Consider the following 27,364-nt stretch of genomic DNA (forward strand, 5'->3'; position numbering starts at 1 on the left):
GGAATGAATAAATGAGTAAACTGCATTGTGATTCATTATATTTTCATACTTGTAACCTCCACAAAACAGGGATTATTTTCTTGTTTATTAATAAAATAGATCACAGTGATAAATTAAAAGACACAAAGCCAGCAATTAGTTCCCAATAGCACTACTTTAAATGCTTTCCTATTGATTCAGCTGCAGTTTCTGTGATCTGGGATCAGCAGGAAGTCTACTTGGACCTCACTGTGTTTGAGAACAAAATGACCATTCATTGCATTGTTCTCTGACTGTGATGCTCTGTCGCTCTGTTTGTTAAGAGGGTGTAAACTCTGGATGTCCTCTGGAGGCTGTAAAACGCTACCACTTGGACAGACTGCATGTAATGATGCGTGTTGTCCTGTAGAGGGAGGTGTGAGCATGCAAGATGTTAGAAAAATCCCTATATGAGCAAAAGTATTGGGACATCCGATTTTTGCAGCCAGGTGTGGTGTTTACCACAAATTTGGAGGTACACAATTTTATAGGACATCTTCGGATGCAGTAACTTGGCATTTTACCTTCACTTGAACTAGGAGACCCGAACCTGTTTCAGTATGACACAAAGCCAGCTCCATGAACATAAGTTTTACATGGGTTATAGTGGAAGATCTCCTGCTTCAGAGCTCTGACTTTTTAACTCTATTGAAGAATGTGAGCACGGACTGCTCTCCAGGCCTCCTCACCTACATCAGTGCCTGACTTTATTAAGAATCTTGTGGCTGAAGGAGCACAAATTTCCACAAAATCTAGTTGAACATTTTCCCAGAAGAGTGGAGGTTATTATAACAGCAAATGTGGAATGGGATGTTCTAAAGGCACAGGCCAATCTTATAGACAGGTGTCCACAAAATAGATAGATAGATAGATAGATAGATAGATAGATAGATAGATAGATAGATAGATAGATAGATAGATAGATAGACAGATAGATAGATAGATAGATAGATAGATAGATAGATAGATAGACAGACAGACAGACAGACAGACAGACAGACAGACAGACAGACAGACAGACAGATAGATAGATAGATAGATAGATAGATAGATAGATAGATAGATAGATAGATAGATAGATAGAGAGAAAGAGAGAGAGATAGATAGATAGATAGATAGATAGATAGATAGATGATAGATAGATAGATAGATAGATAGATAGATAGATAGATAGACAGACAGACATAGATAGATAGATAGATAGATAGATAGATAGATAGATAGATAGATAGATAGATAGATAGATATAGATAGATAGATAGATAGAGAGAGAAAGAGAGATAGATAGATAGATAGATAGATAGATAGATAGATAGATAGATAGATAGATAGATAGATAGATAGATAGATAGAGAGAGAGAGAGAAAGAGAGAGATAGATAGATAGATAGATAGATAGATGACAGACAGACAGACAGACAGACAGACAGACAGACAGACAGACAGACATAGATAGATAGATAGATAGATAGATAGACAGACAGACAGACAGACAGACAGACAGACAGACAGACAGACAGACAGATAGATAGATAGATAGATAGATAGATAGATAGATAGATAGATAGATATAGACAGACAGACAGACAGAGAGAGAGATAGATAGATAGATAGATAGATAGATAGATAGATAGATAGATAGATAGATAGATAGATAGACAGACAGACAGACAGACAGACAGACAGACAGACAGACAGACATAGATAGATAGATAGATAGATAGATAGATAGATAGATAGATAGATAGATAGATAGATAGATAGATAGATAGATAGATAGATAGATCTGACTATAAGATTACTGTGTGCCTTTATAACATCCCAGTCCACAATCAGGGTGCTGTTATAATAACCGTCACTACATTGGGGTACATATATTAAAGTAAATATGTGTAAAGGTTTTATCATTTGCAATAGCAGCAGCAAAGAAGGTTTTAAACTCCACCCACATGGCACAGTCAATTTATTCGTATCTTTATGATGCATGTCAGGGTGTTTTCAATAATTTTTTTTTAAGTACAATTCAATATCTAGGTTGCCAGCACATGCATTATTTCTGTTCCCATGTTAAATAGTAGCTTATTGGACAGAAGTACCTTAAACATCTGGAGAATTATTGTATTGTTTAAAACAATTTTAGAACAATAGCATGTTTTTTTTCCCGATTTATTTATAACAATAAAGTAATGACATGCCACATTCTTCTTGGAAGCATTATCATGAATTTATAACCTATTGCATTGGCTTCAATACTAAAAATTGATTATTATCCATTTTTTATTTGTATTTTTATCGAACATTATTATGAATAAAGTTCTTTTTTATGGTAAAGCCTATAAACATATTTTTATTTCTGTTTCCCAGTCGGTGTACAATCTGGCCAATGTGGCGTGCAAGTGCCATGGCGTCTCGGGTTCCTGCAGTCTGAAGACTTGCTGGTTGCAGCTGGCCGATTTCCGTCGCGTGGGTGAGTTCCTGAAGGAGAAGTACGACAGCGCTACGGCCATGCGCATCAACCGGCGAGGCAAGCTGGAGCAGGTAAACCAGCGCTTCAACGCTCCCACAGCCGAGGACCTGGTGTACATCGACCCCAGCCCGGATTACTGCCTGCGCAACGAGAGCACGGGCTCTATGGGAACCCACGGCCGTCTCTGCAACAAGACCTCGGAGGGCATGGACGGCTGCGAGCTGATGTGCTGCGGCCGCGGCTACGACCAGTTCAAGACCTACAAGCACGAGCGCTGCCACTGCAAGTTCCACTGGTGCTGCTACGTCAAGTGCAAGCGCTGCACGTCGCTCGTCGACCAGTTCGTCTGCAAGTAACCCGGGATGCTCGTTAGAGACGCTGAGCAATTAGCAGGCGAGACGAGGGGAGGGGGCGGGGGGACGGACCTTCTGGAGCTCAGAAGAAGCGAAATGTACAAATAAATACAAATCTAAAGATGATCAAATGTTTAAAGTATAGGTATAGTTCAAATGCATGGTGGACAGTGGTTATTCGACACTCTTGAGAAGAAGACGAGGTATGATTTTGAGGGACTTTTTAATTCCTGGTTGGGTTGTGGGGGGGATGTTCTTTAACTTCAAAGAATGCAACAAAGCTACAAGAAAAAAATTATCACGTGAAGCAATTCAACAAGCATCTCCTCCCACCCCACTCCACTCCTCCTACAGACACTCTCTTAAACCTCCCCTGCGACAGAGCTCTTAAAAAAAAAAACTGGGGTCAGAGATCCCCTGACCTCGATTGCTGGACTTTGGATGATGTCGTGTGTGTTGACCTGTGAAATGTATGTTGCTACGAAAAGCATTTATAATCACCAAACGTACCCTGATGATTTTATAAACACCACCAGACACTTGAGAAGCTTTTCGGCTCCGTTCACTATGGACTCTTGTGACGCTCAGTGCTCTCTCTCGTTGTTTTTGAGTGGGGGGGTCTTCCCTCATATGGTCATCTGGAGGAATTTACATTTACAGCAGACGCCCTTATCTAGAGCGATGTAAAACTGAGCAGTCGAGGGTTAAAGGACTTGCTCAAGGACCCAGCAGTGGTGCTGGGGTTTGAACTTGTGACCTTCTGGTCCAGAGTCCAATGCCTTAACCACTGAGTGACCACCTCCCCTGTTTCATCTACTGGAAGTGCCCAGAAACAGTGAGACTCGCAACATATATAGGCAAAGGAAGCAAAGGAAAATTTAAAGGGGGTTTTATATAATAAGGACTGCAAAATGATATTTTAGTCAAGCAACAGTGGTTCAGATTATATTTTATTAATTGCTCATGTTATGCATACTTTATGTATTGTTCCGATTATTATTTTTTGATACAGAGGCTTCTTCTACTGTCAAGTTTTTATTTCAGCAGGAGCAATACGACTCGCCTTCCCATAGTCAGGACATATAGGAAGATTTGTGGGGGGGGGAAAAAACATCAATTTGATATCAATCAGTAAATGACTTGTAAATAACAGTTTATGTTTACGCAAATTCCGATTCGTGATTACGGGGTTCGTGATTTTTCTACGTTAATCCAGATCGCTTGCTGGCTGATGATATGCCTGTTGTGTATATGTATTTTTTTTTTCCATCATTCAAACCAGTAATAAAAATATGAATAGAGACGATTATCAGGTCTTATGCTTTTTGTTACACCGCACACTCACACACGCCCACACGTCAATCCGATGACAAACTTGCAGCTTTAGGATAACTCATATAGCATTCTAATACATGATGGTTTTTAGAGTTTTCACACGCAGATGCTTCACGTCTAAGCTACACGATAAACACGTGTGATGTGTAGCATGTTGCTTAGCGTAGAGAACATTGATGTGTATGGACATGGTGGTGTTTTCTAATGTAAGGAGGTACTCCTTCGATGTCCGTGATCTTTTTTTTTCCTGCAGCATCTGAGTTTCTGTGCCGTTTCAACTTGAAAAGAGAGAGAAAAAAAGAGGGAGGCTTTTAAAAAAGAGGAAAAAGAGCTTTTTATAGCTGCTATAAAGTAATGTGATAACAGGAAATAACTTGCTAAAACAGATGCTCCACAACATAAACTACTCAAATTGCACTTTATGTGCAGGAGTGTACTATGCTAATACACATTCAAGCACTTTTTAAAAACTTTTTTTCATAATATAGTTGTGTATTTTTACGTTTTATAACGTGACAACATACAACAACAATAAAAACAGAACGTTATACAATTACACTTACCCTCATACACACACACACACACACACACACACACACACACACACACACACACAGCTTTAAAATTTATTTATATGACAATAATATATAAGGCCATATTTCCAATGGTCCTCCTGGCTTGCAGAAGTCAAAGTCTAGACGTTTAGTCTGTTTCCAATGTTTGTATAAAGTTTCTAGAACGCAAAATCAAACGTTCAAAGAGTCTTTGGTGTGAAACATGTCTGACATTTTTGTCTCCAGGGAACGTCCAGAGATCTGAAACTTCTGGAAGGAGGTTACAAAAATGTCATGTTTAACACCAAAGACTCTGAACGTTCAACTTTACGTGGTTGGAATTGCGTTCTTGAATAATAATATTTAAAAAATCAGGACTTTACTTCTATTTAAGTGATTTCTTGATTCAACAGGTGACAAGTGACATTTAACTTGGCTTTGCAAAAATATGCTTAATCCTAGTGATAAGGGTGGGATTACTTTTTTCCACATAGAGCCAAACAGGTTTGTGTATCTTTTTTGTCCTTAATAAATAAAATCATCATTAATTTAAAAAACTGCATTTTGAATTTACTCGAGTTATATTTGTGTTATCTGGCCTGAATCATTTAAGTGTGACAAATATGCAAATAAAAATAAATAATAATAAAAATAAATAAATTAGGAAAGTGCAATACTTTTTTAGAGCACTGTATATGTATTTTCTTCTTCTTCTTTCGGTTTCTCCCAGTAGGGGGCGCCACAGGGGATCATCCGTCTCCATACCACCGCCCCCTCCTCCTCTACAACTACCTCTTTCACACCAACTACCTGCATGTCTTCTTTCACCACATCCATAAACCTCCTCCTTGGTCTTCCTCTTTTCCTCCTTCCTGGTGTCTCCATCCTCAGTATTCTCCTACTGATATACCCCATGTCCCTCCTCTGCACATGTCCAAACCATCTCAATCTCACCTCCCTCACCTTGTCTCCAAAACGTCCTACATCCGCTGTCCCTCTAATAAACTCATTTCTAATTCTGTCCATCGTCGTCACTCCCAACAAACATCTCAACATCTTCAGCTCTGCTACCTCCAGCTCCACCTCCTGTCTTTTACTCAATCCCCCTGTCTCTAATCCATACAACAGATGTAGAGGACAGGTGGGTATGGAGATGCATGAGCCGTCGTGGCGCCCCCTACTGGAAGAAGCCGAAAGAAGAAGAAGATTTACAAAATGTACATTGTTGAAAAAAAGTCAAATAATACTTGTGGAGTAATAGAGCTTTCTCTATATGTTTATTTTTTGATTGTATATCTTTTTGTATATCTTATTCCACATTTAGTGCCCATTTGCTGTTATAATTCTTCTGGGAAAATGTTCCACTAGATGTTGTGGAGATGTGTGCTCATTCAGTCACAAGGGTGTTAGTAAAGTCAGGTACTGATGTAGGTGAGGTGAGAAGGCCAGCGTTTCCAAAAGGTGTTCAATAGGGTTCAGGTCAAAGCTCTATAGCAGGTCACACAAGAGCCACAAAGCATATTTTTATGGAGCTATCTATCTGCAATTAGCACTGTCATGCTGGAAAAGGTTTGAGTCTCCAATTTGAGATGAAGGGAATATTAAATGGTATCAATTGCGCTCTTTACAATGTGTAGCCTCCTATTTTGTGGTAAAAGTTTAGAGAAGAATACTTTTGTGTATAGACTGTACATTTATTTTCTAAATAAGTGTAAAATCTGCTTTAGTGTAAATGTAAAGTAGCTCTAAAGATTTATGATTTCTTCTAAAGTGAGCATTGAGCAGATTGTTCTAGCTGTAGAACACTGTGTATAGAGAATGCAGGGTGTGTCAGATACTTTCGAGCGAAACCTGGTGTGAGAATTTAGACAGTTCGCTCGTTAACATATAAAAAAATCCCAACTCTCACGCTATTTTAATGAACCTCGCCCTGCCGAAGTTCAAAACTCAGATAGATGATTGATAAGGCAGCTTGAGTTCTTTTTCACACCCAGGTTTGTGTGAGAGCTTTGTCACTTAAAAGGTTTCACTCATGTCAGGGCCTGCAAAGAGCATTGATACTAGTTGGAACGAATCTGAATGAACTTGACTCAATCCAGAACTTATTCTCACGTATCTGATTGTAACGATAAGGCGAGGTTTTCTTTCGTTCAAATTCAGCCATTAAATATTTAATAGATGCAATACAGATTGGCGTTAGTGATTTGCAATGTTATCTAACAAACTTTGCCCCTTTGGTTGCAACACTAAATAAAAAAACGTAACACACCAGTCGGGTTCAAAGACCTCAGAACTCCACGTCTAAAATAATTGGAGCCCTTTGAAAAGACTGCATAGAATAACAAGCTTGACATTTTTTACTCGGAAGGCAGGTCGAGAAAATAACTCACCTTTTCTCTAATGTAATCTCCTTCTCATAAGGACATCCTCTGTGAAATGCTAATATTTTCTCTCGAAGTCAACTTTCTTTTCCTACTTTTTCATTCATAATCAATGAATTCTGCATGAAGTGTTCCAAATGAAATGAAAATCACACCCAGTTCACATTTATATAATGTAATAATAATAATAATAATAATAATATTGGTAATAATAATAAGAAAAGGCATAATAATTTTTTTATCTTCTGGAACCCTGTGAAATAATGAACATTTCTGTAGGTTCTCACAGGCTGGAGAAACCTACCAGTCGATTTGCTGGTATATATATATATTTTTTTTTTTTTTTTTTTTTTCTTTTTTATCAGACGCATTCATATGTATTCAAATGCAATTTGAATGCCTTGGGATTGTCAGACAAAAAGAAAAACAGAACTGATAAGATGTAAACAAAATATATAATGAATACACAATATATGAATAAAAGTTTGTTGACACCTGACCATAAGATTAATTTGTGTTTTTTGAACATTAAGTTAGGAATTTGCTGTTATAATAACCTCTGGGAAGATGTTTCACTAGGCTTTTTGTGCTCACTAGAGTGTTAGTAAAGTCAGGTACTGATAAGGGTGAGGTGAGGAGGCCTGGGGTGCAGTTAGCGTTCCCAAAAGTGTTCATTAGGGTTGAGGTGAGAGCTCTATAGCAGGTGTCCCAATACTTTCGTCAGTGTAAGTGATTAGGATTGAACTGGACATTACACAGCATTAAATGTAACTATAAATGGATAAAAAAGTGTAACTGGTCAGTGGTTAAGGCTCTGGGTTACTAATCGCAAGGTCGGGGGTATCACCAAGCTGCTAACTTTGGGGCCCTTGAGCAAGGCCCTTGACCCAGTGAGCAGTAGGGGTGTTGTATCATGGCTGACGGTGTGCTCTGACCCCCAGCTTCCTAACATCGCTGTGATGAGCGAAGAAATAATTTCACTCTGGTTTAAACTACATGTGGCAAGTATAAAGAACCTTCATTGATTGCTGTAATGTAAAAGGATTAAACATTTCTGGAAAAAAAATGATTGTGATGGTGGAAATTTACTGCCTGTTTGTATGAACAGTGGTGATGAATTGATTATTTAGTTTAATGGTTTATGTAGTTTATAATGTTGAGTTATATACTTGGAAATCATTTACATTTATTGCATATAGCTGAAGAGCTTTTCCAGAGCATCTTATCAGAGTAGTTCCTTAAAATCATTACCTCATAATAGTTCACTAGGGTCAGGGATTAAGACTACTATGAAGATACACCAGAGATGATCTTACAACAGATTAACCAAATAGGTGTTTACGTGCTTCGAGAAACTCTTTTTATATGTTTATTTGTGCAGTGAAGGCAAGTTCATATAACTACCAGGTTGCTGGAACCTAAAGAAGTCTCTATACATGTCTTCTTTGTATCTTGGTGGGTTTGTGGGTCCAGCTGAGCCATGCTACAGGACTGAAAGGTGTGTGCTACAGAAGAGAATGTGATAATTTAATTAATATAGGTATAATCAGGTTTGTTTCTGGTTCTCTATGCAAGCACCAATGTTTATGATTTTTTTGTGGGTTGCCACAGGAAGTTATTGAAGGGCAGGAAGAAAATAAGTAACTGTGCTATCAGTGGTCCCAGTTTTCAGGGTCAGTGCATCAGTTTCCAGGGTACATGGTGACCTGAAGTGTAAAATGATACAATTTCAGCCTTGAAGTCAGTTTTCTAAATAGTTTTTTTTCAGCCAATCAAAGATGCAAAAGTTTATATTTTAAATCCAAAAGTCAGTCAAAAATGCAGAAACACAGAGTCTTTTATATTTTTCGAAGCACAGGCATGTTCCTTTTGTTTCTTTGCAACATACACACAAAAAAATGGAAAGTGACTGACTGGAAGAATCGGCAGATAAGTCCAAATTTCACATTTTGACATCAGGCGGTGAGATGTTAGCAGACTGCCCTTACCTCCACATTTAAACATGGAGGTGGAAGCGTAATGGTTTGGGGTTGTTGTGAAACAGGGAAGGTTGGAGACTTAATCCGGGTGAAAGAAAAACTGAACCAACATGGCTGCAATTCCATACTTCAACACCATGACAATTTCTGTTGGACTGTGGCTCATTGGAACCGACTTCGGCATACAACAAGACAATGAGTCCGAGCTCTGTAAACTTTATTTAGAGAGCAAACAGTTGTCTGGAGTGTTATCTATTGACCAGTTACCACACCTAAATCCTATTGAACTGCCCTGGGATGAACTGGGTTGCAAAAAAACTGTCCAGATGATGAGAATGTCTGAAGCTGTTCTTCATGCTAAGGCAGAATTAGAATAAAGTGGAACAACTGTACATTTACATATTTGTTCAGTTAAAGTAAATTCATAGCATTCAACCTATTTTGTTGGCCAGAAACAAACTGACATGAGGTCCTGATAGGGCTTTGCTAATTAGAACTAGCATGCTCCAACTCCAATTGCACCACAAAGGGTTTTGGGAGACGGGGGTTTGTGGATATGAATGGAAATTAGTAAAATAAAACAAAAAAATAATTTCTTATTTTTATAGTTTTATACTTGGTATCTTCTTTTTTTATTTGCTCAAGCAAGACTTAAATAAATAAGTAGACATCATGGATTTTTTTCTGAAAGGTACATTATTTATGTTTTATTAATAAATTGTATTTGGTTATGAATGGTGTATGAATGCTGAAATGTCAAAAAACGAACAAACTTGAATTCTCCTAATTAAACCCTCGCTGAATATTATGCTAATAGATGACAGGCAACCTTTGTAGTAGCGTTGATGGCGGTGGGGACTACATTTCCCAGAATACATTTCGGTTCCGGGGCTCGCCATTGGTCCGCGGTGCACAATAGGCGCTCTCTGATTGGATGTGAGGCGCTCACGCGAGGTACGTCACGACGTCGCGCTCCGGTTTCGAGGAAATACGGCCAGTTCGAGGCGCTTCGCTCACACACGCAGTCAGCGGAGAGTCTGCGAAGGAGCTCCGGAGCCGCGGGTTGTGGCAACTCTGTGGTATTTATTAACACGCCTGACGGACGGCTGTAAACCACATTGTTTGGAGGTAAAACTTATTTTTAAATATTGTACACATTTTGTGAAGTGACACGGAGCCGAAAACCAGTTGTAACCAGTTTCCTAACGGTACTTTTTTTTGTCCGTAGAGCTCGTGCACTTGGCCTTTCTGTTTGAAACCTGCCATGCTAGCTAGCTAAAATGTTTTATTTCCAATTTAACCTAAAAGTTATAACTATAAACCCTTTCGCGCGATAGTATCCAGAAACCTACATTCTGGAGTATCTAAAAGCTGCTGTTTATTTGTCTGTCAGACTTAGCATAATGCCCAAACGTGCTTTTATTTCCCTTGAATACAACAAGCCTGATGGATACAAATAGAAAACGTTTTTATTGTAAATAAAAAAAGAAAAAAAAGGGAACAGAAAACATGTTGTGGAGAAACAGAAACATATGGCTGGCCATGTTGAAAGCCTGTCAGAGGGCAAAGCTAAATGAAGCTAAGCTAGCTGTGTTGTAAACAAGCGGTCTCGCATCACGTTGTTGTGGAGCAGGTCTGAGGTGAAAATAAAGAGAATTTACTTGAGATTCATTCTCAGAGTAAACAACCTGCTCTTTGTCTCCATGCTGCTCTTAACCACCACCACCATCACCAGCACCACCTTGATCCTGTCACCTCATCACCAGCTGTTTTTCTGACATCCTATAGAGAAAACTCTGTTGCCTATTATTTACACTTCAATCTGTTTCATTTCCTGTCTTATCACTTCAATAATCATTACAACACATCACTGTTCTTGGAAGTTTTTTTCCTTCCAAGTTTGTAGAACTCTCTCACATCAAAATATTACGGGTATCACAAGGTTCTCGAGAGGTTTTATCAAAAACAATACGGTTCCTCAGCATCTCCTTCGGATACCTCTCATCTCATAGTCATGGCATCATCTCCGTGTCAGTTTGTCTGATCGTTCTGCTCGTTCTGATCTTTTCGTTTCCGAGACCTTAAACTACTGGTAAACAAAGACGCACCTGACATTAGATATCAATATTTATAGCACTGTATTATTTATTTATTGATTTGTCAGTTTTGTTGTTGACACATTACTTACTGATGAGTTAATTGCTTGAAATTTTCCACTCGTTTTCTCCCGAATTTTCTAGCCGTGATTTCAGTTTATTTGTATCTACAGAGTGCTGTCAACAGTGGACCTTGTCCCAAAGGAGCTTAACGGAATTGAATAGATTAACAATATCAATTTTATCCATAAATTATGTCATAATTGGTGAGGAAAGATTCTCAGGTGGCTTTGAATGTCCATTTATTGTGCTTCCATTATTGTTCAGGTTATCAATGATTTCTCTGATACACACAGCCAAATGCATCTTCTCGAACTGCTGCTTTACAGTGCAGCGAAACAGACTTAAAGAAAAAAACAAGAGTCTTCTAAATATATGAGCTCATATTTACATGTGATTTTCTAGTGTTGCTTCCTCTCTTTTCATCAGCAAGTTTGCTCTTGGACTGGTTATGTCTGGATGACGGGGGAAACACTTGAAAAAAGTTTTAAGCGTAAAAAAAAAAAATAAGTTGCTTAATTTACAACTGGGGATTTGTGAGAACCTGACAATCACCTTTATTTATTATTTTATTCATTTTTAGTGAATTTTTAATTCACTTAATTTGCTCTAATTATAAAGACATGTTTTGTGTGCTGCTGCTTTGAAAAATCCACTCATATAAAACACACTTAAATTAAGCACACTTCATTCTTTCCACATTCAGACTAGTGTAGAAGTCAACAAAGACAGGCGAAAGTCCTTTTTCTATCTTCCTCCTTTCCTTGTAATGCTCTGGAAACTAACATGCAAGTCTGCAGAAATATTTATTTGATATGGATTTACAAATGTGAAGGTCAGTCGAGCAGAGAAAATGAAATGCTGAGGACTGCGGTCTCGTTTGAGGGGAGGTTTATGATTTAAAAGTGCTTTTTTTTTTTTTATTTTATTTACAAACACACAATTTGACTCCATGATAAATATCTTGCAATGATACAGTAATGAGTATTTGATATACTCATTGTTGTTCAGAGAAGAAATCGAATGTCTATCACAAAATATAAATCGTATAAACTTTTCCCGATAAAGATACCTATTTATCAATGTTAAATCATTATAGTCCTGAGCTCTCTTATAGGTGGAATACATCATCAGTCAGAGGTTTGAACATTCAACTCCTCCACATTCTAAAACTGAGCAGCTTTTGATTTTATTATTTAACACTTGATTCCAAAAAAACCCTAAAATGTACAGCACATTCTCTCCATTTTGGGAATGTTGTAGATTTTTATTAAAAGAAGAAAAGTACTTCGAGTGTAACGCTCCCTAACACGTTCGTGATCGATGCGAGTAACCCAACCTGCGAAGAAAGATTTATGAAAGTCTCTAAGCATCTTAACCCTGAGACGCTTCATGACGTCGTCTCTCTCTCTACGCTCGTTCAAGATGCTTGTGTGTTCTCTTAACGTGGATTAGCGTTCTCAGTCAGGGTCACGTGTGATCTGTGTTTATCGTGTCCTTACACGGAGATACAGTGATCAAAGCTTAGGAAATAAGTGATATTATGAAGTGCCTAGTTCAGAATGACGGAGTTCCTGCGTCTGAACTGAATAAAATGTCAGTCTGCGGTTTATAAAGGTTATTTATACCACAGTGCAGAGTTGGTTTTGTGTGTTCTTGATTCTGATTGGTCAAGACTGTGTTGGTGTGTTGTTGTATTTCTATAACTACAAATCAATTTCTACTATATATGTAATTCAAAAAACCAAAAAAAGTGTATTATTTGATATAGAGATGTTTGAAAAGAGGCTTTTAATGATTGTGTGAGTCTTGTGCCAGTGCTTCATAACAGTTGGAGGCCTAGTTGTAATTATATTTATTCTTAATATAATATTATTAACTTGAGAGAGATTAAAGAGGATGCTGAAGGATTGGTGTTTAATAGCTGCTCTAACAAGATCTGAATAGTTACATGGACATTCTGCCTACATTTCTTTTTTTAAATATAGGTAAAAACTATTTCAGCAGATTGTTGCAGTGTTAAACATTTCACAATGTGCCTTTTTATAGCAAAACGATCAGACCAGTCTTTAATAACTCTCCTTTAACACTGTGCTCCATATATCCAGGTCATTAGTATCACCTGCATTTAAGTAACACTGATGTGAACAGAAACACAAAGCTAATTGGATGTTTACATATACCTTTGAGCCAGGCTATTTGTTTTAAAGTATTGCCTGTGTAGTGCTAGTGTTTTTTTTCAATCAACAAGGCTGCACTCTGGGTATAAACTGAAATATTATGTACAAATGTAATGCAATAATGCTTTTAAGCATAAGAAAAGAAGCTGTGTGTTTTTTTGTGCCATATTGCCTTCATAGTCCTCCTGTGGTTTGGTTAAAAATGGACAAGGGATAAATATACTGTGTTGATATACACACAGACACATACGCACATTAGTATGTATTATTGATGCAGAGAACTGTATTGTGATAAACAAACAGACGGTCAGGTCATTAAAGAAATATCTCAACACTCTCATTGCAGCAGAAATTCCTGAAATCTCAATTACAGCACGAGGAGACGCAGCTTCTCTGTTCTTTTCACGGTCGCCTGACGGCGCAGTGCCTTCCATCCCATAATTCTATAAGATGTCGTTGCGTCGTCAAGGAGATGGCTGTTCGGTGTCCCATGCCGTGGTGGTGGTGGTGTTGTGTATTGGAAGGCTGATGCTGGTCCATAGTTTATGTTAGTGGTAAAGGGCTCATTTGACCTTGGTCAGGAACGTGTGTGTGTGTGTGTGTGTGTGTGTGTGTGTGTGTGTGTGCGTGTGTGCGTGTGTGCGTGTGTGCGTGTGTGCGTGTGTGCGTGTGTGTGTGTGTGTTGGACATGCGTCAGAGCAAATGAAGCATTTGACCACCACATGATGTCGGTATTCGCGAAACGGGAGTGAAGGGCGAGTTAACCTTATTGTGGTACTGCTGCATGTGTGCGTAAACCAGTGTAATATGACACGATCCTTACAGTGTGTATACAGGTTTAATACATTTTATTCAGAATAAAAAAAAAAAATAATTTGCACTGACCAGAGAAAAAAAGAATGTTTGTATTTCATGTTAAAATTATTCCAGCTGCTCAAATTTATTCATATAAAAATGACATTTATTAAAAGGTTTTGATTTTTGAAATGTAATACTTTTCCTTGTAAGGAGTCCGTTACCCACGTCAGGCCTAATATAACCGCTTCAAATTGACTTTGTAGTATTCGGGGGTTTTGTTGTTTTTGTTTTCTTTTAGCTCGTGATATAAAAAAAAAAGATTTGCAGCGGGGGAAATTTTTTCACCGCATCACAGATTTAATCGCAGTGATTTCACATTTCTAAAAGAAGGAATAGAAACTGAAAAAGACAGAAGTTGAAGCAGACATCCAGGGTTTCCTGCGAACGTGTCGTTAATTACAGTGAAAGCACATCGAGACCTTTTCGCAACTCGTCTATTACTAGTTCTAATAAATAAATAAATAAATTTAAATTTTAGTTTGTTTTCTAACAAAGGAATTACATGGGGCTTCCATTTATATTTTTTCCCCCTCAATGTGTGGAGGGATCATAGTTGTAAAAACTGCCATTAATTCCATGGACATGTAAGGAACGATACAGATGATTTTTAAAATGTATAACCTTGACTTAATGTACTGCGCTGTTGCAAATAATTTAGACAACAGATTTGATTATATATTATATTCATTCGATTTCAGTTTCTCTCTCTGTTTCTCGCCCTCTCTCTGTACATTTTCACAACAATGCAGCATGCACGAGGTGTCGAGTAGGCCATAAAAACTCCAGCCTGTGTGGCTCCGACTCTATTGCAAACAGCTCTTTTGCAACCCCGCTCTCGCCACTGTAACCGGCACCCCCTTCAGTTTCATATTTCACTCCTGTGCATATTTCAGAACCTGCTTTTCTTGCGCTCCCTGTCTGTCAGTGGAGTGCCTTCAGCTATTACAGCCTGGTCTTAAGACCAAGAGACGAAAGACAAAAAAGCCCTTTAGAGCGGATCACTCTGTGTGTCCGAAAGTCATACGCCATGCAAAAGCTCCAAGACCTGTCTTTGTTTGCTCGCTCATCCCCCTTCGGTTTGCTGGTTTTGTTCTCTCCGGACCTCCCCTACCCTCCCAACCCCACCCCTCCTCTCTCCTGCCTGTTTTTCTTTTTCTTCTTTCCACCAGGCAGAAAAAAAGTCTGGTGTTTTGCCATCGAGACGTCGTTCGCTTGCACCAGTGACGTTCAGTCACATAAAGGATTTCGCTGGGATTTTCTCAACACAATAAAACCATTCGTTTCCATCTTAATTGCTGATTAGACACTAAGGTGTCGATTAATCTTTATTAAGTCGCATCAAACTCTTCGAACGCAACCATAACGCAATTTTTGGAAATTTCTGTTGTACTGTTCAGGTAAAACGTTATTCTGTGATTCACAAAGTCACATGGAGTTATCTCAGAAAACCCTATTGTTTTATGTAGCTCTTTTATTCAATTTATGACTGACTTTTTTTTAGCAGTCGTGTATTTGCAAAGAGCGAGTTTTTCATTTGCATCTGCGCGTTTTGTTTTTTGTCAGCAAGCCTTTAATTCATAACTCCGTTTTCTTCAGTCATTAGAGAGTTCCTCGAACTGCACCAAAGGTCAAGTGTCAAGGCTACTTCTTGGCACTTGATGATCACTTATTCAGCTGCATATACAAACACGCACATTTCCACTTCACTCTCTTTACTTTCTAATTGGCCCTGTTTGGGCTTCTCATGTTTACGGAAAGGTGCAATCAGTTCACTTTGGTGTCTATAGCAAGAGCCCAAGGAGTCAAAACATGAGAACCATCAAAGAGAGAGAAAAGTTGTTTAGTATTTGGTAGTAATATTCAGAGGGACGAGTGTCATTGCCCATTTAATAGTGTAAATATGTACAGACCCTCTCGTGCTCAAGTTTATACTTGACGCATGACTTCAGAAGCAGCGGCAATGCAAACGCCATCGTTCACATACTCGATTATGTATATCTGGAGGATTTAAAGCATTGTCCTGTACTAGGTACTTCAGATCCCTATCCATCTGGTGATGTCAAATGCACCGACAAGCTCTGTTTGTTCTTTAAAGCTATCCACTTTTTTATTTATAACTGCGCCTACTTTTAAATGTAATTATTCAGCTAGAATGTTCCTAGGGCCTATACTCACAACTAAACTTTCAGTTTAAAGGCTACTGGAGAGGTTTTCAAAACTGTACATCTAAATAATGAAAATATTATTATATGTGATTTGATGAGACATGACCAGTTTGTTTAGTCAGTAAAGGATTAATGGCATTTCTCAGATCTCATGCAATAATGACATGATTGTTACTACACTTACTGGCGTTCAGGTCAATTTTGTTTTATATATATGTATATTTGTGGGGGAATAGCTCTGATGCTAATATGATGTTAAAGCCTAAACAAATATTTTGGCTTAAATTTTAAAATAAATCATTGGTTGAAAATGGAGCAGAGGATCATATACAATGTACACAATTTCTTTCATAACTTAGCTAAAAAATAAATTATTACTTAAATATATATATCAGGCATTTTTTAAATTCCCATTCGACCTACTAGTTATTTCTCATCCATTATGACTTACCACTCAGGGTTAAAACTTGTGTAATTTTTCCAAAATAACACTCAGATGTGCTAACTGGCCTCACGAAATGACACAAGAGAAAGTACTGCCAGAGAGTTTTCCATCCAGAGCTGAGCCAATTATGGTGTCTTGGGGATGGCTAGCTTGACTGTTTGTTCACCACTGATAATTAGCTCTAAACCCTGTGCTTCAGTCTTGCATAAAATGCTATTGGTGCTAAATCCCCTTGAATGAAATAGTATTAGGCTTATGAATTTTCACTCATGGTTGCATCACTATCTGTGACCTATCTGTAGAACAATTTTCCACCGGATTTCCCTGTGAGTTACGTGTTCGATCAGTACCGGTTAACCTCGTCTGCGATTGCAGATCTAGCTTGTCGAGTGCACTTGATAAAAAGTGTTCTCGTCACGGTTCTTTTGCTGGCAAGCGCAAGAGCCATTAAGAATTTACGCATAGGCCAAACTTTTATTTATTTATTTATTTTTAGCCTGCAGCTGTGGTCCTGCTTTTGAGTTTTTGAATGACAGTAAATTATGACCGAGATCGATGGAAACAGCCAGACACTCTTGCAGCTGTGGCTATACAAAGTATTGCATCAATTACAAGGGCAAAATGAGCACTAATTCAACAACCACTTCCTCCAAGGGAAATGTGTTTCTTTTTTTCTTTTTTTTTTTAATGGCAAAGCAAAGTGGACTTGCTCATTAATTTGAAGAAAGTGCTAATCCAGGATTTTGGATTGAGTAACTCCTCAGCCCTTGAACTTGAGTCAGAGTGTTCGAGACACTTTACCTCAAATGGCCACGTGAAAGGCTTTGCATTGAGCGATTGCCATGGCACAAGGTTGGCAGCAGGGGGGCATAAAACTTGGCAAACCAGTGGCTTCAAACGTAATCTTTATCACACCGAGACATGGATTAACCTTCTCTTTTTAAACAGTTCTGTGTGTACTGTAGCAGGACATTCAGTTCTACCACAATGCAAACGTTTATAAAAAAAATGGTTTGCTCATGGCCTTCTATTTATTGTTTTGTTTAGAAAGAATCATGTTGTCTGTCTTCTCTTCGAAGTTGTGTCGGATCAGCTGCTCGACTGCATGAAGTCCTTACGTTTCCTAGATTGCACATGGCCTTTTTTATTCTTGTTTTCAGTTCTCCAGCATTTTTTTGTCGTGGTAGTGTTTTGGGAGTAGTTCTTCTCGGTTCTGTCAACTAAACCATCTGTTTGGATTTAGATATGCCTTCCTGCTATTCCCCACGGCATTCGCTTGTCTTTTGTCGCTGGAATTTATCTCTCTGATGTATCCTCAGTAGCGTACTTTGTTATTGTCTGGGTTGTTGATTTGGCGCCTCGAGTTCAGAGGAGCACTACCGGGTTCCTGCAGCGCCCAAGCATCTGGGACTCTTGATACACCATAGATGCTGCGTGAAGTGATCGATTTGGTAAAGTCCTCTGAGTATTATAGGGAAAGATCTGTAATAAGTTGTAGTGCCATCTGTGTAAATAAGGAAATGTGGTTGTCGGTTGTCTGTGGAACTTTTTTGCCGATATCCAGGAGCCAGACGATCTTCTATCAGTGTAACGCATGCTTTTTCCTCTTTAGTACCAGTTCATTTCATTATCAAAAAGCTGAGTAGGTGTTACAATAATTAACCCCCTCTTTGTCTTGAGGTCACTTCACAGCATGTGAACAACAAGTATGTTTTGAGTGCTAGTTGCGTAATTATTTATTTGACAACTGTCTCTAAGCATCTTCACTTCTCTAGATATTCATTGACCATCCACCTTTATGATGCCTATTTACTTTTCTCATCGTCTCTTGATTTAATTTCTCAGGTTCTTCGATACCCCGACCCCAGTGGCGCAACAGGATCGAGGGACGACAGCCTGGACACAATCATCCTGGTGTTGAGAGAGCGGGAAAACTCTAGGAGACAAGCTGGACGGAGCGGATTTGAGAAAGGAGGGCGAATGCCCAGCATTTGTCCTGAGACACAGAGTTTGCAACACTGACAGCGCCAGAAACTACGACTCCACCTCAGACAGCACGGACGCCATGAGCCCGGCAAAATCAGAATCAGAATGTACACATAACGGGGTGAGGGGACATCATCACACTATCACACTACTGCAACATATCAACTGATTTAACCTTAGTGTAGTGTTTTCACAATCAAGTTTCACAAAGTCTACTCGTTTATGAGTGTGTGAGTGTGTGAGTGTGTGAGTGTGTGAGTGTGTGTGTGTGTGTGTGTGTGTGTGTGGGGTGTATTTATTAGGCAGTTAAGCAGGAAATAGGCAAATTGGGTGATGTATTTATCATTTCGCCCACTTTTTAGTGAATGTTTCATGATCATAAATGTAATTATATTCAGATTATAAGGTGTGACATGAGTTCAGGTTGTGTCATGAACAAAAGTTTATGGAATAAAGAGGAATAAAACACAGTGTTAGTGTAGAACAATTCACACTGGGATGATAACATTACCATAACGCAGCATCGTGTCTGGCAGTAACACACCATTACATCATTTCCTATAACCACACATTATTCAGCATAGCATGCAGCTGTATTCACCAGCTTAACCAATGAAGTAGGTCAGAGTGGGGCAGGTGTAAATCTATCCCAGTAGGTTAGAAGGGCAGATGCTTTACTGACTCTCAGAGTAGTGATAGATAATCAGAAACCTGAGCAAGGTGATGAAACTTTAAACAGGCCGCAGTATTCAGTAACAGGTGCTGGATGGGGCTTGTTTGCAAAGTGCATCTGATCACCATGGTACAGACCTGGTCTCACTGTATAGCTTTCTCGGTTCACCTGTTTACCATCCCCTGCTTTTTCTTTCCTTTCTTTCCATTTCTGCATGATCTGAAAAAAATTACACATGGAAACCAGCTTGTACTGAGATCTTGCTCGGAGAAGTCGGTATATGCACCGTGCTTTCCTTCATAGCATAACACACATTTCTTTAATCCTGTACGCAAAATAATGTCAGAAAAACTTGGTGAGTATTCACCTAAAAAATTACATGAATATTAAATACATTTGTTTAAAACCTTGTACTGTGTGTAGGCTTAAAATTATACTAACAATTAAAACAATCAAAAGTCTAAATTTTAAAATCTTCTATCAGTTTGCATTTTAGCTTATAACCAAATGTTTATATTTATGTTGGTATATGACAGTCTATATACATTTATTAATTCCCATAAATTCCTGTGAATTCCCATAAATTCTTAAACATTTCCAACTTGGATTATTTCCAAAATTCCCCAGAAAGTTCCCGGAAAGTTTCTCTATTCTATTTTGTTATTTATTTATTGACCTATTTTGGCAAAAATGTGACAACAACAACAACAACAAAAAATCAAGAACAGGAGGTTTTGTTGTTCATGCGATAAACGCATGGGTGTGAAGCTCACCGAACAAACAAAGACCTCATTGATTGAGCATTTGCATGAACATGTTGTGGTCATTTTGTACCTGGATGTTTAGGGTGTTGGAAGTTATCAGGATTATAAATTATAAGTAAATAAAATGCTAGTGAATTTCTGTTTGGGAACAATCATGAAGTCAAATAAGTCGAATTGAAGGACTTTATTTCGATGCTATGTAGAGTTTCCTGGGACTTGCAGTTCATATTTGGTTCAAAATAAAACTTTATTTAGACAAAGTCCACTTCAAAATGCATTAAAAGGATCTTTGTCCTTCAGAATGCTTGGAGTGTTTAAAGGACTTCTCTCACATTTGACATATTCGTGGCTCGCTCCCAGCAGGACATTACATACTGTCGCAGCTTTGTGAAATTCTCAGTAACAAACTGCCAAACCCGTCCTTCCTGCTTATTAAGGCATGCTGTGAAGCAGGCTGAGCTTGTTCAAGTACAAGCCTAAACAGAAGGTACTAGAGCTATGTCACAATGAGTTCTGATGTTCTGAGTATCCAGCGAAACATCTGAGTTTGTGTAAATGTTTCTCATGATCTCGCCTCAGTGAGCTGGTGTTCCTGTTCTTCTAGGAGCAGGTCTACCGAGAGCTGTGTGCATGTTTGAAAGAAAAAAAAATGACACAGCAATTTCCTTCTAGGATTTTAAGCAGTAAATCTCCATGGTGAGAGACCTTTTTTTTTTTTATTAGCTCTCTTTATTTTTCATTTTTTTCCTCTTAAGTAATGATGGAAAGTTATTTTCCGGTTTGGAACAAGAACAGTAAGAGCCATTGGGTTGTGGAAATGTTGAGTTCTTTTCAAACACGTATATAGTTGGCACTTTTGTGAACCTAAAGCTCTGTTTCATGCAAATATATTTTTCATGCTGAATTCCTTTTCGACTGAGCCATTTAACAAATTGTCAAATTAAATGTAGATTTAATTGTATGCTAAAGTTGAATTATGTAGTATTCTATTTTCGAGGTTGCCATAACATCAAGCTTGTGAATGTGCCAGATAGCTAATGTCATGCTGTGGCTTGTTACTCTGACTACAAAAAAGAAAACTTGTATTTGCTGCTTGGAAATGTGATATGTCCTCAAACCCCTACTAATATTACCTAAAGCACATTTAAATCTATAACACTGACAATATTCTTCACTGTTATTTCCTGATACTGGTGTGTAATTACGAGTTCTCACTTCTGAGTTCAGCATGCCAGCTTGAGCAAAGCGTTCTCCAGGTGTTCTTATAAACCACTTATCCTTTTATCCACAGTTTAGCCTGTTTACTCTAAGATTGAAGTCTTATGCACAAAAAAGCCCAGGTGTGGCTACAGGTTTTCATTCTAAGAACTCAGAAGCCACACCTGAGACTCAGTTGAAGGTCCAGGTCAACTAATTAAGCAAGCAGAATCAGGTGTGGCGTCTCCCCGGAATGAAAACCGACAGCCACGCCTGCTCTTACAGAGAGGAATGACCCTGCTTTACTCTATTTCTGTTTACAGAGCTATAAACAGATGGATCTGATTATTATAGATTTGTAGGCTGCAGGTTAACTTCGTTACTGCAGCATAAAAAAAAAAATAGAATTTTTAAAGAATTGTAGTCACGTCACCTTCTAAATTTTGAGTCGTTTCTGTAGTGAATGACTTCTGTTTAATGACTACAGGTAATTTATTTTTTTTATTTGTGTGTTCTCATTTACATGCAGGTCTGTGGTTCAGCTGGCATTTGCATCAGCCACGCATTTATCATTGACTGGAAACGTGTTACGTGTAAAAGCCTCTCAATATGCAAGAGACTCGATCGCTTTATCAGAGCAAAACAAGCAGTCGCTTCGGTTCTTTTTGTCTTCTTGAGCCAGACGCGTGTGTAGATCTTTCTGGCAGGTTCACGTGGTTGCCATGTTGATTTGGACTCCTCCATGGTGTTTGTGTACTGACTGTAAATGTTCCGAATTTAAAGCAAATTCCAGGCCACCTCCGTGCGCATGTGGGAAATTCCGACCCGAGTCCGTTCCTCAGGGTTCCTCATTTGTTCTCATGCTTTTTCGTTAGTTTGATGAAATTCAGCATATAGACGTTAACGATATGATGATGCTTGGACACGTGGTCCTTTAAAAAATAGCACTTAACCTTCATTTAAGTTTAAAGCAGATTTTCATGATTCAGGAATGTAGTTTATTAGAGCAACCAGGCTGATGAGACTGAGACAGGAAAAACCCCTCACCTTCCGAACACAGAACGGCCGTGATCTTTCAGTCTGTTTGAATATCGAATTGTTTAATCATATAGCTGAGATTAGTATAAACAAACCTTTTCTTTTTTCTTTGTATGCTCTAAAATCCCTCCCAAAGGGAACTAAATCTGTCTCAAAGTGCACAAAGAAAAGCTTCATATAAACATCTACACTTGAGTGTACATGCTGAGTGAAACCGTCTGTCTGTCTGTCTGTCTCTGTCTGTGTGTGTGATGTCAAGATTTACTGGTTTAAAGGTCACTTCTTGATTGCGCAAGAAACCTCGCATGGAACATGTTGTGGCTTTGAGGAACTCGGTGAAAGGGAATAGGGATAAGAGTAACAGTGCCGACATTAAATACAGAACACTTCGAACGGAAGATGGATATATAGCTGTGTTTTTAGTGTTTTAAAGCCCAATTTTAGTTCTTGTCTTCCTCCTTTTCATCGCCATTGCTGGACCCTGAAACATTGGTCTCATCAGCTGTAGGTGTGCTTCTTACTGCTCGTCTGGCTCCGCCCTTAACTCGCGAATCAGCGCTTGTCCATGTGCCCACTGCCACATTTATATACACTGTATAAATTGCTCTTTTTTGATCAATTATGTACAGTAATTTGTTAAACTATTATAACATAAATTATTATAATATCAAAACTATGATTAATTTGAACATGGTTATACATGCATAGGTAAATTCCCCAGTGTAAATGATAACACAGCCTATATCTGCTTTTGAATTATTATTATAATTATTATTATAATTTTGATTATTTCTATTTTTTTATTATTATATTATCAACCTCTAACTCCTGAACACTGTCAGGTAGCGATCAGTTAAAATAAAGTGTGTTCTACCCTTGTGAAGAGAACAGATAGCACATAGTGGACAAATATTATTGCCTTTAGCCACTATAACCTTTGATACAGTAACACCGATGTCACGCTCCAAGCAGATGTCGATACGTGTAACTTTTACCCTGGATGAGAACACAATAGTAAAGGAAAGTGAAATCTGGAAGGCAGTGAAGTCACTGCTTGAGACCAAAACTGGACCAAAACTCAAGATGGATCTTTTTGGCCTTGTGGTTTTTACCGAACACCGTCATCAGAATTAATTCTGCAGTTCGTGCATCCTTTACACTCTGCTCCATACGCTAAATGCCTACATGGCTCTGAAATATGCGCTCTGCACGTGAAGTCGACTCACGGCTGTGTTTTATTACGCAAGTATTAACACAACAGTGAATTAAGAGCTCCATGAATCTCTATAGAGTTTTCTTCATCGAACGAGCAAAACCGCTGAGGGTTCTCGACATCCTGGCCGATTTACAATCGACTTTCAGACCTTCTTTCCTGTGAGGGACGACGGTAAAGGGTTATCGAGTAAGTCGGGACCATGATGAAGTGATGTTCTCGGGCAACATGGAAGTACATAGAGAACATGTGTAGAGAAAATAGATGCAGTGCAGTAATCTAGTGTGCTGTCTTATGTTCTAAGCTCAGTGATTTTTCCTAAAGGTTCAAACAAGTGCTTTATTTGCTCTATTTCTCCCTCAGCCTCTTAAGCCCAAAGGAAACCTTTGAAGTATGCACACTTGTGAGTTCAGCATGCCAAGTATTGAGACTTCCTGCCACTTGTGTTTTATTCCCAAAGTGTTAACACATAATTGAGGCAAACAATTGTATAGGATGTCTTCGGATGCAGCAGCGTTAATGTTTACCCAAAAATGCTTCAGCATGATGACGTCCCTGTGCACAAAGCCAGCTTCATAAAGATGTGCTTTACATGGGTTGGAGTGGAAGATCTCCTGCTATAGAGCATCGACCTCAACCCTTCACATCTTGTGTTCCTGTGATGCCGTGCTGTATACTCGCTTTCATTATTTCATTTAATAACATACCGACTACATCAGTGTTTATTTATACTGAAGACTGACTGCACTCATACACTTAAGCTCAAATATAATTTGATTTAATAAGCAGCAGTTTATCAGATTCTCACTGGTAGTTATTGTAGTTTGCAATGTTATAGGACAGCTGGAAATGAGTTTTTCAGGTACATTAAATCCACCTGGACGAGTCTTCATTAACGTGTTGAGGATTTCTAAAGGACGGGGAGACGAGTTGTGTATGAGATCAGGCAAACGCAAATATGCCAGTTAAAGCAAAATCAAAGCAAAATAGCGCTTGCTTGGTTATTAGTTTTTTTTGTATAGTTACTGTTTCTGTTCTAGTTGACGGTTGGTAAAAGGTCGGGAGATTCCATTGTCAGTGTTTTGTAAAAGAAATGTGGAAGTAATACTGTTCCTATAAATTACATGCCTTGGGGAAAATTTAATTATATAAAAAAAAGGATAAAACTTTAGCAAAGAGGAACAGACATGTATATTTAACGGATCATTAAAGTTAAAGGGTTATTAATGGGCACATGGACAGAGTGTCCTTAACCTCTGTGTCTCAGCCAAGTGGCATGCCTTTCCGAAGGTCAGGAACAAAATGGCGCCAGATGTCCAGGAACGGCAGTGAACGTGGCTATATCTGACCCGTGCCTTTTCATGAATGTATTTAAAGGAGTCTGTCATTTCCCTGTACGCAAGTGCTCATTCAGCACAGGACCATTTCACACTTCAGTGCACAGGTTACGAGTTCCCCAGGCCCCTCAGGGACACTTTGAGTGAATTGCTCCGACATTAAGGTTCTGCCTTAAATGCTTTTAGTAAATTATTTACATTTGAGACGTTAGGGTTTCCTCTTTACGCCAAGCTTAAACATCGAAGGAATGCAAATAAATCTACCTGTTCTTATGAAATCATTAAATTGTTTTCAAGTAGAAGAACCCGGTCAGCTTTTAAGAGGCATTGCTCGCATGTAGCGTGTACATAGTGAGAATGCTTGGATAGTTATCACATAGCTCAAGCCGTTGACTTGGAACGAGCCTCTCGAGCTAATTTACACTACGAGGAATATTCTGACTTTAAAAATATCACTGCTTACAGTGAAGTAGGGCTTCTGTTTGTTGCTCATTAGCATGCACTAGTATTTCCTTCTTTGGAAACAGCATATGGATTGTTTTCTGCTGCTTCCAGTCACACACGGAAGCGAGAGTAGTGTCGTATTCTTGCTGATGGACTGTACACTGTGTTCTTCAGTGTAAAAGTAGCTTATAGATGATGCGGATGATCTGTAATGAGTGATTTTAATCTGCCCTCCAATCTCGTTTATTAAATGACCTTCTGTCCATCAGATAAAAACCTAGCATAAACACACGGTTCCTAATGGTGTAGGATGTGGAAACCAGTGCCGTCCTACTGAGACCTGTACGGAAATGGAAAGCATTAGCATTAAATATAGTTTCTGGTGTTTTAACACCCTGTATTTACTTCTATACGATCTCTCTCTCTCTCTCTCTCTCTCTCTCTCTCTCTCTCTCTCTCTCTCTCTCTTAAAAACTAGTTTATAAAGACTACTCTCTTTTTGATGTTTAAACACTTTATTCGGATGGCTTGTAGCGAAGAACAATGCTGTAGTTCCTCCTTTTTATATATATTCATAGAAATACAGTTTGCAGTCTGCTTTGTTTTGACCATTCTCGTGTTAATGTATTGCAGTACCAATTCCATCCACTACACTAACGTGGCGCATCGCGAGGCAACTTTTTACATCATGTGACCAGCATGTGCTCCATATATTTAAACTTTATGGTTTATGTAGGTGCCATTACACTCCATGTATAATTAATAGAATGCTGATGAAACACATTTCTACCCTGTTTACTGACACATTTTTCTTGTCATCGTTACACTCAAATCATTAATCGTGAATTAGTTCTAGATGAATCCTGTCTTAGATTGCTTGGATTATTAGCATTACAATTTGCATTAATTACATGGTAATAAATATTCATATCAGGATCTGAGCATGGTACTGGTGCAACAATCAGCATCATTGCATTCCACACACACACACACACACACACACACACACAACCATTTTAGTTTATCTTCTCAAGAGATGATACTATAGAAATGAAACTTGGATATATTTTAGTCAATGTGCAGCTTGAAAAGCAGTATAAATTTACTGTCCTCTGGAAATTACTCAACATACCGCCATTTTTGTCAAAATAACTGGCAACAAAAGTGAGTACACCCTAAGTGATAACAGCTGTACGTCGTGTAATCATGCAAAGCCTCATGTTAATGTGTTTTTCATCTTGACAGGACTATACAAATGTGTGTATCTTGTATTTGAGCAGTTAAAATGTGGTGCTTTAAGTACAATTCTCTCATACTGACCACTGAATGTTTAACATGGCACCTCATGGTAAAGAGTCTCTGAGGATTAGAGACCTCGCAAAAGGGCAGATCTAAGAAGTTGAGTTCTCGTGCTGTGCGTCAGATGCAGAAACTGCTTGTGAAAAACAGGTGCAACACTGCCACTGAAACAAGTCGGTTTTCATGGTAATCAACTAAGAAGGACAAAAAAGCAGACAAACGGTTTGCTGAAGACGACCCGTCTAAGAGCATGATTAACTGGAACCATGTTCTGTGGTCTGATGAGACTAAGATAAACTTGTTTGGCTCAGATGGTATCCACCATGTGTGACACACTGACTACTCTAAAAAATATCCAACTTTCATTTCTATAGTATTGTCCCTTGAGAAGATGTACAAAAATGGTTCCTGAAATGTGAGGTGTGTGTGTGTGTGTGTGTGTGTGTGTGTGTGTGTGTATTTATACTGCAAACATAGCTGAATTTTCTTTTTTTTTTTCCCACTCTTGAGAAACATATGTTGG

General features: G+C 38.5%; 2 protein-coding genes across 4 annotated transcripts in view; both read left to right on the forward strand.

Annotated features, from left to right (window-relative positions):
* wnt5b (wingless-type MMTV integration site family, member 5b) overlaps positions 1 to 4,140 on the forward strand; it is a 119,631-nt gene extending 115,491 nt beyond the window's left edge. For all 3 annotated transcript variants that reach the window (XM_046873315.1, XM_046873313.1, XM_046873314.1), the window contains exon 6: positions 2,382 to 4,140. In XM_046873315.1, coding sequence (XP_046729271.1) covers positions 2,382 to 2,840 — 459 coding nt within the window. In that variant the 3' untranslated portion in view covers positions 2,841 to 4,140. The remainder of the gene's footprint in view (positions 1 to 2,381) is intronic.
* A 5,936-nt stretch (positions 4,141 to 10,076) lies between these two features.
* Positions 10,077 to 27,364, forward strand: part of adipor2 (adiponectin receptor 2) — a 32,188-nt gene continuing 14,900 nt past the window's right edge. Inside the window, exons 1-2 of the mRNA XM_046872755.1 lie at positions 10,077 to 10,214; positions 18,736 to 18,997. Coding sequence (XP_046728711.1) covers positions 18,956 to 18,997 — 42 coding nt within the window. The 5' untranslated portion in view covers positions 10,077 to 10,214; positions 18,736 to 18,955. The remainder of the gene's footprint in view (positions 10,215 to 18,735; positions 18,998 to 27,364) is intronic.

This window comes from Silurus meridionalis, chromosome 18 (genome assembly GCF_014805685.1).
Source record: "Silurus meridionalis isolate SWU-2019-XX chromosome 18, ASM1480568v1, whole genome shotgun sequence".
Classification (NCBI taxonomy): domain Eukaryota; kingdom Metazoa; phylum Chordata; class Actinopteri; order Siluriformes; family Siluridae; genus Silurus; species Silurus meridionalis.